The 18740-nt window shown below is 42.7% G+C and overlaps 1 protein-coding gene across 6 annotated transcripts in view; it reads right to left on the reverse strand.

The window, feature by feature from the left end:
- LOC134861661 (intermembrane lipid transfer protein VPS13B-like) overlaps positions 1-18740 on the reverse strand; it is a 325581-nt gene that overhangs the window by 142879 nt on the left and 163962 nt on the right. For 4 of the 6 annotated variants that reach the window (XM_063879045.1, XM_063879048.1, XM_063879046.1 and 1 more), the window contains exons 27-31: positions 18157-18271; positions 14216-14357; positions 12807-13079; positions 12345-12495; positions 11682-11793 (exon numbers count right to left, since the gene is read on the reverse strand). In XM_063879045.1, the coding sequence (XP_063735115.1) occupies positions 11682-11793; positions 12345-12495; positions 12807-13079; positions 14216-14357; positions 18157-18271 (793 nt within the window). Of the gene's footprint in view, positions 1-11681; positions 11794-12344; positions 12496-12806; positions 13080-14215; positions 14358-15280; positions 15348-18156; positions 18272-18740 lie in introns of all 6 variants that reach the window. The other 2 variants (XM_063879049.1, XM_063879047.1) reach the window with 1 other exon arrangement.

An 18740-nucleotide genomic window follows, 5' to 3' on the forward strand; every position in this document is an offset into this window, starting at 1 on the left:
GGCTTCAGAACAGTGAGGCGGATGTGGCCCATGTGGGCTCCTGATAAACCACAACTCTAAACAGGCAGTGCCGTATGGTATTCAAACAAGATAAAGCCAAAACTTCTGACCACCGTGGCAACATCAAAACAGCTGCAGGCTTTGAGAAGGAAAATACTTAACAAAGAGACAGTAACAGATAGAAAAAAAGGACACATCAATTAAAGAAGTAGCAGAAAGAGATACAAATCAAAACCAGGCAGAAATAGGTCTAGAAGAGTCTGGGTTGAGCAGGAGAACGGAGAGGCTTGTTTTTATTAAAGGGAGCGAGACATGAGTAAGACACTCGCTAACACAAGCCCCCTCTAGTTCTGTTCTCCCCGTTTAAAGCATATTGAACAAAAGAGTATGTTGTGAAGCCAGACGCTGCAGGGAGCGATGGACAAATTGAGTGAAGGATGCTTAAGAAGGGAGGAATAAGTGGAAGGTCTGTACAGAAAACAGTCCAGGTGTAAAGAATCAGAGGAGATCAGACTCGGTGCTCTGCTTCTTTCCTGTGGCAGGAAATGCTCTACAGCATCCTGTGAGCTGACCAGAGAGAAAGAGAGGCAGCAGCAAGGAGACCAAACAAAGTTGGAGGTGAAGATCAGAAGAGGGTACATGTAGAAAATGTTCAGCAACATCCTGCAGAGAACAGGGAGATTAGAGACAGACAGTGGGAGGACCAAAGGAAGAACGAGGGAGAGGGGGAAGAGGAAGGAAAAGGGTAAAAATATATAGTCAACCTCCCCTGAGATTAGTTGGCCCTTAAAGGAGAGTAATACAACTGTAGGGGGGAGGTCAAAATCAGCCTGAAGAAGAAGAAAATGAATTAAGCCAAGTGTAGAGTGTTATATTTGTGAAGTGAATCCGTTACCATAGTTTTGGGAGTAGGGACCCCCCCCCCACCGCAGCCCTCATCACATGCTCTGATATTTATACCTGGTCAACACATCCAGTTTCCATCCTTCCATTCCCTACCCTATCTTTACCCACATCCATTCATTCCTCCCTACTGATACCAATGTGTCCCCTAACCCCCCTTCCCTAAATCCCTTTGACCTTCATCCTTCCCTTCCTTCAACCATGCATCCAACCCCATATGTTTAATCCCTTCGACCCTTCATCACTAATTCATCACATCCGTCCTTCCCGTCTCCCCTTATTTCTAATGATTTAATCTGCCTCACCAAACACCCTTCAGTTGTGACAGAGAAAGAAGGTGACTATGGACAGGTTAAACAATGGAAAGATAAACAGGTTTGATACAAAAACAGTTGTGTGAGGTTAAGAACCCATGTATGATCTGCTTAATGTGCTTTTGCAGTGTGTGTGAGAGAGTGTGTGTGTGTCTCTGTAATCTGACAGGTCACGTTGTGTTGTGAGCCTCTCTTCTCCCCCAACATGTGTCTGTCAGCTGGGTCTCTCCCTCAGCATTCAAACATGCCTTCTTCTTCTGAGAAATAATAAAAACAAACACACTCATGTGGCTTTAAAATGCTAATAACATCAGTCCATTACCAGGCGACGTAATGTGAGGCCTTCAAAAAGTCGTTTCATAGCCCTTCAAATGCTTTTTCAGCTGTTAGAAGGGGGGAGTTTTGCCAACAGTTTCAGCATATACTGTATATGCAGCAAAGCATACTGGCTTTTTGCCCCGGTTACCTGTGCATAACTAGAGCCGTGCGTGTGTGTGATTATAAAATGGGGTGGTGTGCTGTTTGGAGGGCTGTGTGTGTGGGGGGTAAGTTATAGGGAGACGAAAGGGGACCACCGCTGTAGAGTTGTCTACATTGTGGCCTCATATTTCCCTCTGTGATTCTCTCTAACCTGTAATGCATGCACACAGACACCACACACACACTCTCATCTTCTCACTGAAGGTAGTGTGAGGGAGTGTGGCAGAAATAAACCCTTCCATAGACTTACGTAGATATATTCCATCATTCTACAGGGGCATAAATAAGCATTCTTAAGAAGTGATTGCCTCAAGATGGCAAATCAAACCAGAGGAAATTCAATACCCACAAATGTTTTGTTTGAGAAAATGGTTTGTGTTCAGCAGGACTGTGGCAGAACAAAAGCGAACATATGAAAGTACAGGGTCTAATCAAACATATATCAGTGTTGATAATATACTGTACACTGAAGGAGCTGACATATAGCCGGGCCAAGTAGAAACAAATGGTAAAGACCAGGAGGAAGAGCGTTCTGAGCCCACTTTAGTGCCAGCCACTGGTTCTTTCATGTCTGGTCGGGCCTCCTGGGGTTGTAATGTGCCTCTTATTACACAAGCATTAGGCAATTACGCCACTGGTTTCACATTGGCTTCCCGGAGCCACAGAAGAGCTTGTGGTTTCACACATGGACATTTGAAAGCATCTGCACATTCCTCCTCTCTTGAGGTTGACTTTTTTTTCTCTTTATTTTTTACTCTAACTAAATCCTCTAATTGCTTCTGCTCTGGTCTGGTCTGATGTTCTACTGAACAGCCTACTGATAACTGCTGCTTGGCAGGAGACTACTGAACACACAGACAATCTAAATCAAACACGAGATATTACAGTACATGGACACAGAAATACACACAGGATATACACAAACTATGTGAAGAAGGTCCACTTATAGGTTGCTGTTTTGCCTTCAAAGATCTTAGAAATTATATATATATAGTAACACACACATGCATGGTCATGTATTTACGTAACCAAAAAACCAAAGTGCTGAAAAGTGTAACAACACTAGGCATACATTCTCACTGCAAGAAACACATTTTGCCATTTCCATGTAAATCCTACAAGAATTAACTCGAGAAAATGGAGACGCTGACTACAAATAAAGTATTTCTGACCCCCCCCCCCCTCCAGTCCACCTGGCTCTGATGCTGTGTGACGGTCTGACAGTGACACAGGATGCCGGAACATCAACATGTCATGAGGCAGGAGAAAAGGAACTAAAACACATCAATGCACAAGGCTGGGGTTTGACTACACACATGCACAACACACATACACTCACAATTCATGCACACACACACAACCGGGCAGGGGAACATCGGTAGAATGTGTATATCGCATGCTGCAGTGGAGGATAGAGCTTCCTAGGTAGGTGGTGGGGGTGTATTACTAGAACCTTTGCTTCCTGACAAACTCTCACACACACACACACACACACACACACACACACACACACACACACACACACACACACACACACACACACACACACACACACACACACACACACACACACACACACACACACACACACACACACACACACACACACACACACACACACACACACACACACACAGGCACAATCATTGAGGCCTGTGGACCGGCAGTCGACCTCTGGATCAGGCCCTCTCTGAGAGCAGGACAGCTGAGTGGTGATCCCTCTCGCCTCTGTCAGCACACCCCCACCTGACTGACAGCAGCATGCCAAAACATGAGAGCGCTTTCCGGGAAGTTCTGTCACCTTCATGCCACCAAACGAGCAACGCAGAACTACACAATGCTCCGATGCACGGACAGATGTTAGAGGGGGAAAGAAAGAAAAAAGCGACTGTGGGCTTAGCAGTGAGAAAGACAAACATGTGAAACACTGACGAGGTTGTTTGGATGTGAGAATCATACACTCCATGAATGATGTAGTAGTTGGGTGGTGCAAGTGAATTTATTGTAACCAAATCGCTAAGGGGTTATCTTCTGATGAAAATAGGCATTGTGGTTATTAATCATCTGTTAAACATACCCTTAACAAAAGTTGAGCTGTTAAATAAATGGAAGGGGTTCTTCTTTTTCAGGAAGATCATTTTTTAAATAAATGTCTGGTCTCTTTGACCTTGTTGTGTCCCTAGAAGAAGGAACCCGGTATTCTTGAAATATTTAACATCTTTACTCTTTGGACCATACTTGTCCAAATGAAATGTCATGGTTATATAAAAGCTATCAAGATATTTCAGGTTGGATCAAGCTGTTGGACCAAAAGACATATGGATCATCACAGCCTTTCCAATAGCCACAAAAAAGAGGGAACATAGGTTGTGGTTCACTTGTTTGAGTCCTAATACCCTCTTCTTTCCCACTTCTCCACCATCTCTACACATTACATTGAAATCACGTGCATACAATGGTCATAAAAATGTTCAGAAGGGCCAGGCTGGGGTTCTCTCATTCCTAATCCCCCTAAACCTCTAACTGCAGGCTGAGGAATACAAGTGTTGTGGTGCAATATTCTCAAAGAGCAGAGGGCCTGAGAATAATATCACAGAGGCCACAAATATTTATGGAATGAACCGCAGGCTGTACACAGAAGTCACTAGACACCACAACACAGCACACAAGACCCTGTATACAGCTCAGTGCTCAGATACAGCACAACACACTGCAGATCCACACAGAGCGCAGCGCTGCGGTCAGACGCTCTCCAATGGACGGGAAGAGGGATGATAAAGGATACAATATGATATATAAGTAAATAGATACAGCAATAAATCATCGCAAATAGAATTATCATAAATCTGTTGCAGGGCCTCTGGTCGGACAGAAAGAGGAACTGCTGGTGGTCATCCTGGACAGCGTGGAGGACATTCCTAAAAAGACAGATGGCCTCATACAGAGTGGTTGACTTGATTGAACAAAGCGGTCAGGTACTCCGGTTCACAGAGCAAAGATCAAATCCACCAACATCCATCTAGCTTCTTGTGTCCTGCTCTCGTAACATTAGCTCCACAAAAGTATTTCTCTTTTTCTAATGGCTGTAAAGACAAACAGCATTTTCTCTAATGTGAGAAAAATCAGCCTGCTCGTCACACGATACGTTCTCCGGATCATCTGGGACACAGAGAAATCTATCTTCCACACCGGTTCCCACTGAAAATAACACCAGATATCACTTTATCAAAAAGGAAAAAAAGGTGAAGGGGAAAATACTCCACCTCAAAGTCAAAGCAGCATTCAGTGGCTGAGTGTAAACTTCCTGCCCACATTACGACACGTTGTCTGAGACTGTTTCAACATGAGCACACTCACTCCCAGGCATCTGCTGGCTCTGCTGAAGCTATCCTGTCGGATTCAAAACATAAATTCTAGGGCAAACTTTAATAAAAGGAAGCTCATGATTTACTCTGGCTAGCGGCTGTCCCCATTCTTAAAACAATTTGATGTTGCATTAATCCTGAGTGTCAAGGAGATGTGAAATATGTCCTCTGAGTTTACCAGCACCAGGTGTTTCATTTGCTGGACGGAGAAAAAAACAATGCTTATTCTGGCTGACCCTCCAGTTCTTGCTTATTTTATCTTCTTTCTCTGTAGACCAGAAGGGAAACATGGACGTACATCCAAAGTGAAAGAGAGGAAGGTTAAAAGAAAGGGAGAGAAACAAGTGGAGCTGAAGGATTTACAGTTCACAAAGATTGTCTCTTTCCTCAGCCTGTATAAAACAGAGCAAATCACAAATGAACCCCGGCATTCAGAAGCCTTCAGAGCAATTCTTGATGAAAAAAATACTTGATAGCCACTTCACCTCTGCTGGGTGTTTCTGCAGAACTCCTCCATTCTGCCTTCTGTGCCCTGAACGCTAAAGGTACAACTGAATAACTTTATGATACCTGCACATGGATTAAAAAACAACATCATTTACTCACTTCGAGATCATGTAGTATCAAAATGATTACTGTAATAACACATATCAATAAAGCAATATACTCACATGATCCAACTAACAGATCAGATCAGCTATTTAGCACAACAAGCATCAATGTAATTAAAGAGATTTACTAAGTTGGATTGGTTTTGCCCACAGTTCTATGTTAATGACACACTGGCATATTTTCACAAAAAAAAATTAAGAACAGCAAGGGCTGAGATGAGGGCTTTAGATCCCCAGATTATATTTGTAAGCCTGGAAGTTGAGACCAAAATAGATAAAGGGAACTTTGATTGTAATGGCCCATGTCTGGATGGGTAATCCCCACAGACACCACTCTTCCTGCTCTGAAACGCTGATCTGCATACTCAAAGCCTTGAGTAGCAATGCTCCAAGCCAGCAGGGAGTAACTAAGAAGTTTTACAACATAACTTCTTTCAACACTACTATTACAAAATGTCATTTTGGTGTATCAACACATTTGCCGCTCATAATTTAGGTTGCTCTGCAGTGGTAGCCTAAAGAGATCCCACAAAAGCATTCCTTACAATGCAGTTAAAACAATTATTGCCATCATTGCCTCTGAAAGTAGTTCATTAACCTGCTCTTAATCTAAATCAGTGTACTGTATGTAAGTGTAGGTCCTAAATTGTCACTGTGTGTGGCCTGAGCCGCTCCTCTGCTGCGCAGCCAAGCAGAGCTGGAGCCCTTTTTTTTCTGGTGTAAACAAATGTAGAAACGGGGCACTGGGAAGCTCACTGAAGTGAGTGATGAGGCAAGTGTGCACTGAAGCGTCTAATGATTCATTTGCTGGGAACTCTGGGTTTTATGAGGAAAATAAAGATGAGGAGTGAGACAAGAATGGAGGGGATCAGCTGAGAGCTCAAACTTAAAATAAATTAAAGAAAAGAAAAGAAATAGTTTTTGCAATCAAGTTGAATCTGTGACAACACATCAATGATTACAGTAACATCTGCAATTAGATACAGAGCAACAGTAAACCACAGTTATTTGGTTAACTTCCTATCAGCTTGTATGTTTGTAGTATGCCAAGTTTCCAATAGTTTGTCAGGAAGTCTGAACTACATATGCAAATGTGTAAATGTAAGACAAACAGTTGGTTAGTGAATGTATGCGTTGGTAGCCAGAAGGCCTCATGCAGCAACACACTGTTCAAATGATCTTATTTATTTTCTTAAGCTCATGTTCAAAGGAAAATAATAGATGTTAACTCCTGATGCACCAAATGTTTTACCAACCCAGGGCCGGCTCTGATCAATTTGCTGCCCTAGGCAAGATTACCAACCAAATCTGCTATTCAATCAATCAATCAATCAAAGTTTATTTATATAGCCCAGTATCACACATTTTAGATTTGTCTCAGTGGACTTTACAGTTTGTACAGAACTTGAATACGAATAGGACACCCTCTGTCCTTGGACCCTCACATCGGACATTTAGTGACCCCAGACTTACGGGGGAAAAACCCTGCTCCCCGGTGTGCTGAATGATGAATCCCACGTGATAATCAACTGGATGTAAGTTGCCATTTATTATAAAAGTTGATACCGCATCTGAAGCACTGTAAGAGGGCGGGTGTTGAGCCGTGTTCAAATACTAATTTGGACAAAACAAAAATCTAAATACATTTGTTCTACATTGTCTTTATAAGAATCTGGAGAATGCTGGAGCGGTAGCAGATTTTTAATTCTGTTTATGAATATTGTAAACATATGGATTTATGTAGAAGGCAAACACATCTGTGCAGGTAGTATAAAAAGAGAAAAAAACTTCTCTGGTATCCAAGCACTACACTCGGATGTTACAGGAGGAGGAGGGTGCATATTACCGGTGCCAGAGAGTTTTATTGGTAACAGGCAGGGTCCTGGCTTCAGCAGCCTGTGTTTATCTATGGAGGGGAGATCCCCATCACAACCACTTATTAGGACATATATGTGGGCTTAGCCAGGCAGCCGTTCAGCAATAAGGGGCTTGCTTACTGACCACAGTGTGCTGGGAATGGGACCAGTCTAACCAACACTAGAGCAACGGAGAGTAAAGTGAGACAGGAAGGAAATAACAAATACCCATGGAGACAGAAAGAAAAGCTTATAAAAAAAGAGACATGGTGGGTTAAAAGGGCAGCAGAAGGTGAGCAAGAGTGGAAAGTCATGGATATATGGATGGATGGATGAAGAAGAGCTGTTTAGACATAAAAATAAAAAGAGCCTGCAGAAGCAAAAGGACAGAAAGAAAGAATGATGTGGAAGAGGGGGTGAAAGAAAATGACAAACAGAGGAAGAGACAATACACATCAGATATTTAAATGATGGAAGGAAAATATAAGAAGGGCTGGGCAAAGAACAATGGAAGGGTCCGATAAGGAAGGATGGAGTGCACAGATATAGGGGGAAAAGATAATCAGAGATCAGAAAAAGATAGAATAAAAAAGAAATTCGATACAGAAATCGAAAGGCTTTGAGAAAATGAGGATAATGAGAAGTTGGTGATGTGGGTATAGCTCTGTGTCATATGTGGGAATATTGGGATACAAACTACAGATGGAGGAGGAGGCAGAATAAGACGTACAAATGAGAAGACATACTTTGGAAAGTGAGGAACGCTGCAGGAGGCAGAGGATTAGACAGAGGGCCTTGATACTGCCACATCATGTTGTCATGTTGACTTAGTTCTGCATCACCACTGACACAGCAGCCATTTCTGCCGTTACCGTAGAAACTCAGGCGTGTGCACTAATCAAAACAAAAAAAAAAACATATCAAGCTGCAGCGGGATTCTCTCTGAGTCTCCCTCACAGAGACTATGAGGTAACCCAGTGTGTGATGGAATCTGGAGCTGTGTCATTTAGGTGAGGAGATGTCGGGAAACGAGGGATATTTCACACACACACACACACACACACACACACACACACACACACACACACACACACACACACACACACACACACACACACACACACACACACACACACACACACACACACACACACACACACACACACACACACACACACACACACACCAGGGCCATCTACATGGTAATAATCAACTAAATCATAAACCAACGACTATTATATAGTGAAATGATATCCACAAATGTGTGTGTGATGTTATTAAAAGTAACTTAAGTAGATAAAAGGTCAACAATGAGCTAAAATATTTGAGAAACTCTAACATGTGTCTCCATGCACCTCCACGTGGTTCTGGAAAGAGAGAACCCCATACAACAAGCTGAAAAAATCTCATTGAAGGAATAATGGGGAGGATGAGAGAAAATAGGAGCAGGGAGTAAAAGATCTGTGAGATTCTACAGAGGGCACAACCACAAGAAAGTCAGGGCTGAATGCATGCTGGACATTATCCGGGCCGGCGCTCATGTACTTGGATAGGAAAATGATTTCAGCTGTGTAAATTGACAGTGGCCTTGTAGCTGAATATGGAGAGGGAGAATCAGGGGAAGCCTGCAGCTCTGTGTCATAATTCCTGCTTAGTGAAGAAGCCGGGGTCCTACTCGTTCAGGGAAACGCAGTTTGAACATCAAATGAAACAGTGGTAATTGTTACCAAATGACACGGTGGTGGATATCAACTTATCTCTACAGCTTTACACTCAATCAGGTTTATTTTACCTTCTTTGAGGAAATCTATCTTCTCTAAATGAAAATACACACTGTAGCCTGAAAATGTGCGGACTGTTAAGGAAGCTGAGGAACTTTGAAGTGTGTCAGAAACAGTTTTAGTGGACCAGTATCAAGACATGCTCCGTCAGGATGTTTACACGCTCTCGCTATTTTAGATTTCACTCTTGTCTTCTCTCACAGGGTGCCATTACAGTAAATCCTGCTTTAAGACCATGTGAGGCAATCATTTCATGTACAGTAGACAATAACAGCATAGCTGCTTGGATCAGTCATTCAATTATGACAGTGGATGTAATTAGTGGTGGGCTTTAAACAGAACCGAGCAAATGGCTACCGGCTCTTACAGACATATTTCTCCCTATAGCTTCAGTTGGTTATAGATTGTAAACACACATTGGTTTACGTGATTACAGACTTTCTCTATACGACTTGGGAGAGCAAACACAGTATAATTCAGCACAAATAAAGCGCGTAACAGTGCTCCATATGTCAACAAGGTCCTGATCTCTCAGGGTTATCAATCATGTGAGTCAGGAGTGAGATGGTCCTAAATTGGAGGGCAGATGTGAACAGGGTAGGTGGTGAGGATAATGCACGGTTACACATGGGAGAACGAACACAGAGAGTGGTTTGACATAATTCCTGGGTTTCACTGCAGAGAAGGAAGTGGTGGCTCTTGGCTTCTGTGTGTAGAGGTTAAGTGAGTGTGGGTGTGGGTGTGTGTGTGTACACACAGCCATGCCTGCTGCTGCTGTTTGTGACAGAGCATGTAGGTGTATTCTTCTGTGCTTAGTTAGAATATGTTTGTGTATGCATGCCTGAGTGCAGACACCTTACTGTTTGAGAGGGCATGTGTACCAGACTCTGTGATGTGCGTGTTTAAGGCCTATGGTAGCATGTTTATGCTAAGGCCAGGGTGGACGCTCGTGCAGAGTAATCTCTGAGCAGATGTTGGCACCACAGCCACTCAGCCAACAATCCTCTCACTACCACAGGCAGAACATTACTAGCCAATATGGGGTAAAATTGCACGGCTGTTTTAACTGGTTTTTGGGGCAAAAGTCTGAGAAAAACTCCAGATAATTTTCCATGCCCACAAGATCATCATTTATCATTTGACATGATGATAATATGTCAACAAAAATAAATATAGGCCCAGTTTTCATGGAAACAGAGTAGTTACTACCCATTAGCTGTACTAACTTGTACCAAAACATTTTAGTACATTGTGTCGTTTTAGAGGGGATAAAAAACATATCCTCAAAAGTCCCTACAGAACAGTAGCTATGGTTACTGATCAACAACATGTTTACATGATACATCAAAGAAGCAAACAAGACACAGCTAGGGATAGATCTTCTGTGGAAAAACTGTGGACCATGTAGGGCAGAATGCTTTGATGGTTACAGATGTCAGGCATGCCCACCCCCTCCCTACCCTTGCATGTGACACTTCCAGCCGCCCTGCAGCCTGAAGCGGGCTCTCCTCTCCTTTGTTGGCCACCTCTTGTGTCAGCTCACATCTCACTCGCAGCTGTACAAAGCATTTGGCCCCACTTTTATCTCCCCCATTACATGTGTTTGCCAGCTCCATATCTGCCCATTCACACAACTGCTCTCTCTTCTGCACGCACGCACGCATGCACGCACGCACGCACGCACGCACGCACGCAGTGGGGCTGCGGTTTGGAGGCAGCTATGACACAATCCAGATTCTTTAAGCTGCCTATAGCAGGGAAATGTTTTGTGCAGAGCTCTTTCCCTCAGAAGTCCAGATTTCCCCTGCCTAGTTGCTTTGATCCACATGGCACGGGGGGCTTGTGTCAACAGTCTTGTGTTTCAGCTGGAGGGCCCTGCAGACCCCCAAGGTGTCACTCACTGCTCTGTCACTGCGAGGGCAGCTTAACCACTATGTGGCGCTGTCAGTCGCTCCTGAAAACCTCCAATCATTAGGGCACAGAAGTGCAGCATGCACAGCTGGACACAACACTTGCCTCACACACATATGGAGAGGGATACATCAGCAGAGGAGGTGTAGGAGCTGGAAGTGTGTGTAACATAAAATGTGCAACGAGAAGAGCAAGGATCATTTCAAAGGTTTAAATAAAGACTTGTATGTTTGGGTTACATTATTCAGCATGTACTGATCTGCTTAACAATAATTTGTGAATGATTATACTCTGTATTTCATCCCATTTTAATGTTATACTTACGGCAGAAATGTGTAACTGAATCAAAGCCACATATGGTGGACTTTCTATCTAACAGGATTTTCTTGTTTCTATCTACCATATGCTGCCTAATGTGAAGTGAGCAGAGAGCGGTTAGAAGGAGGAGAGCCGGTCTTACTGGTAGATGTCTTTCCGCAGCACTGTGCGGGTCAGGGGGTTATCCGCCTGGGGAGCCATGCTGAGGGAGCCCAGCTTCAAGACCAGGGTGTCCTCTTTTTTCATCTGAGGATCTAATAGAACACACACATGAATATGGAGGGACATCATGTCAATATGAATATGCACACACACCCTTCATGCACACTTAAAAAAAAGCTTAAACTAATGTGAATACAAACTATGCACAAGACAACACAACACACACACACACACACACACACACACACACACACACACACACACACACACACACACACACACACACACACACACACACACACACACACACACACACACACACACACACACACACACACACACACACACACACACACACACAGCCTCACCACTATAAGTCATTACTACCAGCAGACATAACATCCATCTACGACAATATGACATAACATGATATTTGTAGGAGTGTATATAAATGTGGTTGGTTTTTCAGAACCTCAAATATTTTTCTTAGCATCTGTTTAATGTGGTGTCTTTGCTGTGTCTGGGCGGCCGTGACAGAGACTTTCATACACACACCACAGACTTACAGAATCTAAATCATAGCCTGTTGTTTTCCGTCTGAAAACACAAATGTGTGATCAAAAGAGACGAGCTGTTCTCTGACCTGGTGCTGAGTATTTTTCCCTGGGACAGAAGACCCTGATCACGCTGGTGTTGATGTACATCAGAGGCAAACTCCGAGAGGTCAGAGTGTGGATTCTCATTGGCTGACCAGCTGACTTTCCACGCTCTCTGTAGCATCTTGGCACCGTAGCCTGAGAAGAAATCCAGTCATATATATAGAATTATAAAACATCTTATCACTACGTTTTGATTTCAAGCCTTAATGGTTAAAATAACAACACAAAGTCGACTTTAAATTGCATATAATTGTTTCATTCCGTTAACTGTGATCTTAAACTAACCTATGTATATTCCTAGATTCACCAAATTATTGCAAATAACATCTAAAATTGATTTAAATATTGAGATATATTCATGCACACTTGATAATGATATGTGGTTCATAAGGCTCAGGCCGGTACACAGCACAGTAATAGGAACTGACAACTCAGTGTATGTGTACCTGGAACACCCCCGCTACAGTAGCCAGCAAGGGACAGGACAGCACCACGTCAAAGGGCTGGGCTGTCAGCAGGATCTCTCTCAGGTACTGGGGGGAGCTATCTGCCAGGGGGTCAGAGTTCAGCCGCTGACTGCTGGTCGTAGCCCCGCTGCGTTGGGGGCGCTCCGGCCGGGTTGTGAGTTTGTGACGGACATTTTTGGTGACAGCCTGGGTGTAGGTGATGGACAGGAAGCCGTGCTGCTGGTGAGACACCTCCAGGACCTTGGCTGCAGTCTGGCCAGCAGTCAGACAGGACAAAAGGCACCGATGATAGTCGTTCTGATTCAGCTCATTTCTTTGATAAGGGTAAAGCCCTACATTTTCGGATCACATTTACTTTAAACAGTGCTCCTTTTAAAGGAAAATACTTAACTTCATCAAAGAAAACAACTGTCTGTGTTTCCATATACATCTCTAAAAAAGCAAGCTGAAGCTACTAGCTAAAACAGCATTCAAGAGCAAATTTATTCATATTATGCTATTAAGATTGGATCCGAAAATCAGCCAACTCTATGAAAAGCAATATATAATATATATATATATATATATATATATATATATATATATATATATATATGTACAGTATATACAGCTCCAGAAAAAATAAGGAGACCACTTTATCAGTTTCTCCAGTTTTACTATTTATAGGAATGTCTTTGAGTTCAATGGTTCAACATTTCTCTGTGTTGGAATTCAACAGACACTGGAATGGCTGCCATACATGTAGAGATGGAGATTTAAGAAACATTTGGAGTGGTCTCTTCATTTTTCCGGCGCTGTATGTATGTATATATATATATATATATATATATATATATATATATATATACATACATACATGTATATATGATTGCCACTGAAACCTGCAGCTGAATTATTTCAGATTTATCAGATTAGCAAGATTACCAATATTATGTTTGATTTATGAAGCAATAAGAGGTTGATAATCACATTCAGTAAAAGCAAATCCTCTCCAACTGTTTCATGATTAAAGAAAGTCTGGAAAAACATCCGCTAACAGTTAACTGTTGGTAAAGTCATTCAGCAACTGGAAATTATCTTAAAATCTGCACCCTTTTGGAATGCTCTGTAAAATTTAGAACAGAAAATTGGATTCCTCAGAGTTTAAGTGTGTGATAGAGTAATAACCCATTTAGGTTGTGTCCTTTGCAGCATTGTGTGTATATGATAGTTTAATTTGTGATTTTTACCAATATTATAATTCAGAACATTTCAGAGCAAAATCCTAATTTGTTTAAAAGCAAGTTAAAGAACTGGCTTCCGAAACCTCTCTGAGAAGCACACAGAATGATTTTGCCACTGTTAGGGGCGTTTAAGCAGACTCAACTAAAAGGAGAAGGGCTTCTTACAGGAGGGAAAAAGCCAGAGAAGTGGCTGAAAGATTCTTGCTTGCTGACGGGTCGAACCAACACAGTGCGTCTGTTCAGCTTGTCAGTGCAAGAGAGGAGCACTCCTCCACTGCCACCCGAGCTCTGCACTCCCTCCTCCGTACTGATGTTGAGGAGAGGGAAGGGAGATGCGTAGATGCGGAAAGGGACAGAGAAGGCAAAAAGTCACAGGGGGGAGATAAAAGCATGTATACAGATAGAGAAGGGTAGAGAGAACAAGACAAACAAAGAAAAAAAAGCATGAAACCTCAAAATCATTGTGGGAAAATCAAATATACTCCCTGATTAAACCAAAGGAAGTGGGGCAGCTTGATCCAGCTGACATTACGGAATGGTCTTATACTCTGCAGCACATTGGCAACTGTTTAACTGAGCAGAATGAATAAATGCACAATTTAAAGCCACTTTCTTATTATTATTTTATATGTATATAAATTATTAAAAGTATTTTTTTACTTTTAGTATTCAGGTAATGTTAACTCTGCTCTACATTTGCATTTGCCAGCTAGTATAAGACCATAACCAGGAAAAGATTACAGCAACAAGAAAATAGAGTAAAAAAAGTCCTAGTCTACTAAAAATTACATCCCAACACACACACACACACACACACACACACACACACACACACACACACACACACACACACACACACACACACACACACACACACACACACACACACACACACACACACACACACACACACACACACACACACACACACACACACACACACACACCACCATATTTCATCGCTTTGAGTAATCAACCAATAAGAGCCACTGGACAGACAGGGCAACATTATTCAATGAATGTAAATATCATCTTTTTATAATTGCATCTTGTTGTCAACATTTAATCGTATATCAAATGAGCAGACACCCTGTGTTCTGGCCGAAAAAACATTGTTTTTCATTGTGACTTTTTTTCCTGTCTGTCCAGCCTGAGTAGAAATCGGGGCTCCTGATAGGAGCAGCAGAGCGGCAGAGGCTCAGTGAACGGAGGCTCTGTGAGGGACCTCACCACTGCGGTCTCCTTGCACTGCAGAATGAGTCCTTCATAGGAGCCAGAGTGCAAGCCCTGCCCTGGCCTGGAGACACACACAAGGCCAAGCTTAAACTCGGCATCTGGTATTACTCATGCTGTTCTGTTGTGGCAGTTTATATCGCTTGAATAGAAAACAGTAGTTATTAAATTGCATTGAGATAAATGAGCCTATGTAGAAATACAAAGTATTGAACCACACATAAAGCAGCGGGCACATATTAGGACTTCAATGCAGACCAATTATGTATGGAAAGTCATTCCTATTGAATTTTAGACAGTGGTTTGAGATGTTTATAAAATGCATTTGATGCAAAATTGAATTCTGTTTGATATATTTTAAAGTGTTCTTCATAATGATGTTCTTATGAATTTTACCCTTTAAAGTGTCTTTGTGTAGCCTTAAATGTGCTCTTTAAAAACAATGTAATATTAGTATTATTATTGTGAAGTGGTCATGTCCTGTTAGGGACAGAATGCTCCTGTGAAGCACACATCACAAGAAGTTAACATGAAAACAGACACAGTCACTTGCAGCACAACATGAACTGACACATCACCAGCACGAGTGCATCATCAGTTACTGCAGGAAGCAGTAACAGCACCTGTATGGCAAAATGTTTCACCCAATGGACATGGATCAACGTTATCTGCATTATATCTTTATGCTTTTCTCAGTTTTTTAATCAATTAAGATTTAGAAAACGAACAGTACATTATAAGACAAGCACAAGTTTCATGAGCAGCCATATTCCATTATACTTTCCGAAAATGTGCTGCAGACCAAATCAAAATGGACCATAGGGTGCAGTTGGCCGTAGTTTGGACCCCCCGGTTCCAAAAGTTACCTTGTGTGCATGGCAAATCTTTCTGTGTTCCTATGTGATATCTTGCTGTAATCTCCCTCTCAGATGAGTGCCCACATCATATGGACCCCCAAAGCTCTTAATTTCTCCCATCCCAAGGTTGAACACTATTGTATTTCCTGAGGGACTCCTTTTCTGTCCTTTTCCTTCCCTCATCCACCCTTCCTACAATAGGTATTCAATTATATATTCACCTCACATATTTGCCTGCACTATTGCAATTTCCATTCATTTTCCAGCAGTTGAAGGCCAGATAAGACATTTTCTCTGTCAAACGTTATTTAATCTGATCCAGTACACACAAATAACCTGGGCTGGGTGATGAAATACCTCACAATTATCTGCTCACAATGATTCATATGGACTCCAACCTCTGTGGACTCTCTGGTGTATGCGGATGATACAGATTACAGTGGGCCAGGAGCCCAGAGGTCCTCCACCATGTCCTAAACAGCCATGACTATAACCTGGCTTGGATAATGGAGTGCTCCTGTCTGCCAGAACGTTGCTCTGTTGAAAGTGTGTTGAGACCGTGTTGTTAAAAGCACATTAAACTGAAACAACTAGAAATTGACCCATTATCTACTTGGGACGGCATAAAGGTCTACTAAAGGAATTTGTTGGCTCTATCTCAGATACAATTGGACACACACCTGTGGAGAACAGAGTCGTATGATATAATGACCCACGACACCTTTATGCTCCAAAACCGTCTAACCGCTGACTCTGTGCTGGCTCCGGTTGACGCGCAATACTGTGTGCAACACATGTGGCCTGTAAATAAATCAATTGCCTTCAGCAAAACAGGGGGGGCCGGGAAAACAATCAGATTTAAAGGCAAGACCATCCCCTCCCTCCCTCTCTGAGCTGTACTTCTAGAACACATTAAGGTGTTTTTTATCTGGCATATCACAATCATATCAATTATCACATCAGTGGGGAGGGCAGTGATTGCTGGGGTATGGGTTGAATCCAGCACAGGGCCAAAGGAGGGCCGTGTCTCCTTCAATGACTGGCTCTATCAGAGAAGTCGATAGGAAAAATGATATTCAGGCACGTAGGCACATGGACATGAACACACAAAATCCCAGAGAGCTATAGATCGCTGTTGCATTATCTCGTCACACAGAGACAGAGGGAATTGCCTCCTACTAAGTGGTCCCTTCCCAACAGAACAAGACCCCAGGCACGCACGCACACAGAGCACAGCCCGAGCTGACTCCATCACAGAGGTATGTGATCAGCAGAGTGGAAAAAATACAGGAAATAAGGATTTAGATATTGAAATGAGGCCACCCTTTTGGTAAGGACATGTGTTGTGGGCGTGGAAACGTATACCAATAATCTGTAGTAACAGCTTAGTCTCACAATGCCACAGTATATGCATTCATAACTCTTTAAGCCCAGAGCTAAACTACTCCTTTAGGAGTACTGGTCATGAGGAGAGATCACCAAAAGGATGCACTGAATCATCTCCCGGTGGATTCCTCCCCCAACACGTGTTAATGTTTCTGTCAATCAATTCAGACACCGCAAACTCAGAGAAAGATGACTGACGTACGGGCTGAGCTCTCCTCTGCTTGGTGAGTTAGAGTGCGGCCAGCCCAGAACCCGTTTAACAGCACTCTCTGTGAGTCTGTGCTCACCACTGCAACAGCTGTCTGAAAAACGACGACGCTGAGGTGATAATCCGAAAAAAAGAAACCCATATGAGCAGAAGTGGGAACAGACAAAGTGTTAGTGGTATTGGTGGTGAAGTGTGTTTAGCTTTAGACTGTGAGAGATTGTGTGGCTGCAGCGGAGTGACCTAGTGGATAGAGACTGCCCTGCAGCTGGAGGGTTCCATATTGATCACAGCCTCTGACAGTAGTGGTTCATTCAGACACTGCATTGTCACCAAAGCCTTTCCTACAGTGCTCGGTGACATACAGACAACAGAAACCTGTGTTCACCTCCTGTGTGTGTGCACTTCAGTGAGCTGTACTTTACCTGCATCTGTGGTGGTCGATGTTGAAGCTGCCAACCTTACATTTGATCTTTGTATAAACATCTTGGACATCGACTGAGGCACTCAGGTCTTCAAGTTCACTGATGACACATATTTCTGCCAAAACACAAAAAAGGGGAATATTTTTGTACATTTTAGGATGATGAAGCTAATCACAGTGGAAAGACAGTGTTTAGGGAACTGTAGTTGCAGCACTGTGAGTGCAGGCAGGTGTGCATATGTTTGTGTGTGTGTGTATGTGTGTGTGTGTGTGTGTGTGTGTGTGTGTGTGTGTGTGTGTGTGTGTGTGTGTGTGTGTGTGTGTGTGTGTGTGTGTGTGTGTGTGTGTGTGTGTGTGTGAATTACATTTCTGTTGGAAAGAACGTGCAATGTAGCTTTTCAGGTCCTCATTTATTTGCTGTGGTCAGTGCTCCAATGAGCCACCCAAATGCACCCAAACACACACATTAACATTTAATAGCACACACACAACGCATCTCCTGACATTTTAAGGAAGGCAGAAATTAGTGGCAAAGAAAGAATGAATACAAATCTCACCTGTTATAATGAACATGTGTTCCTGTGT

Source organism: Eleginops maclovinus, chromosome 3 (genome assembly GCF_036324505.1).
Source record: "Eleginops maclovinus isolate JMC-PN-2008 ecotype Puerto Natales chromosome 3, JC_Emac_rtc_rv5, whole genome shotgun sequence".
NCBI classification, from domain to species: Eukaryota; Metazoa; Chordata; class Actinopteri; order Perciformes; family Eleginopidae; genus Eleginops; species Eleginops maclovinus.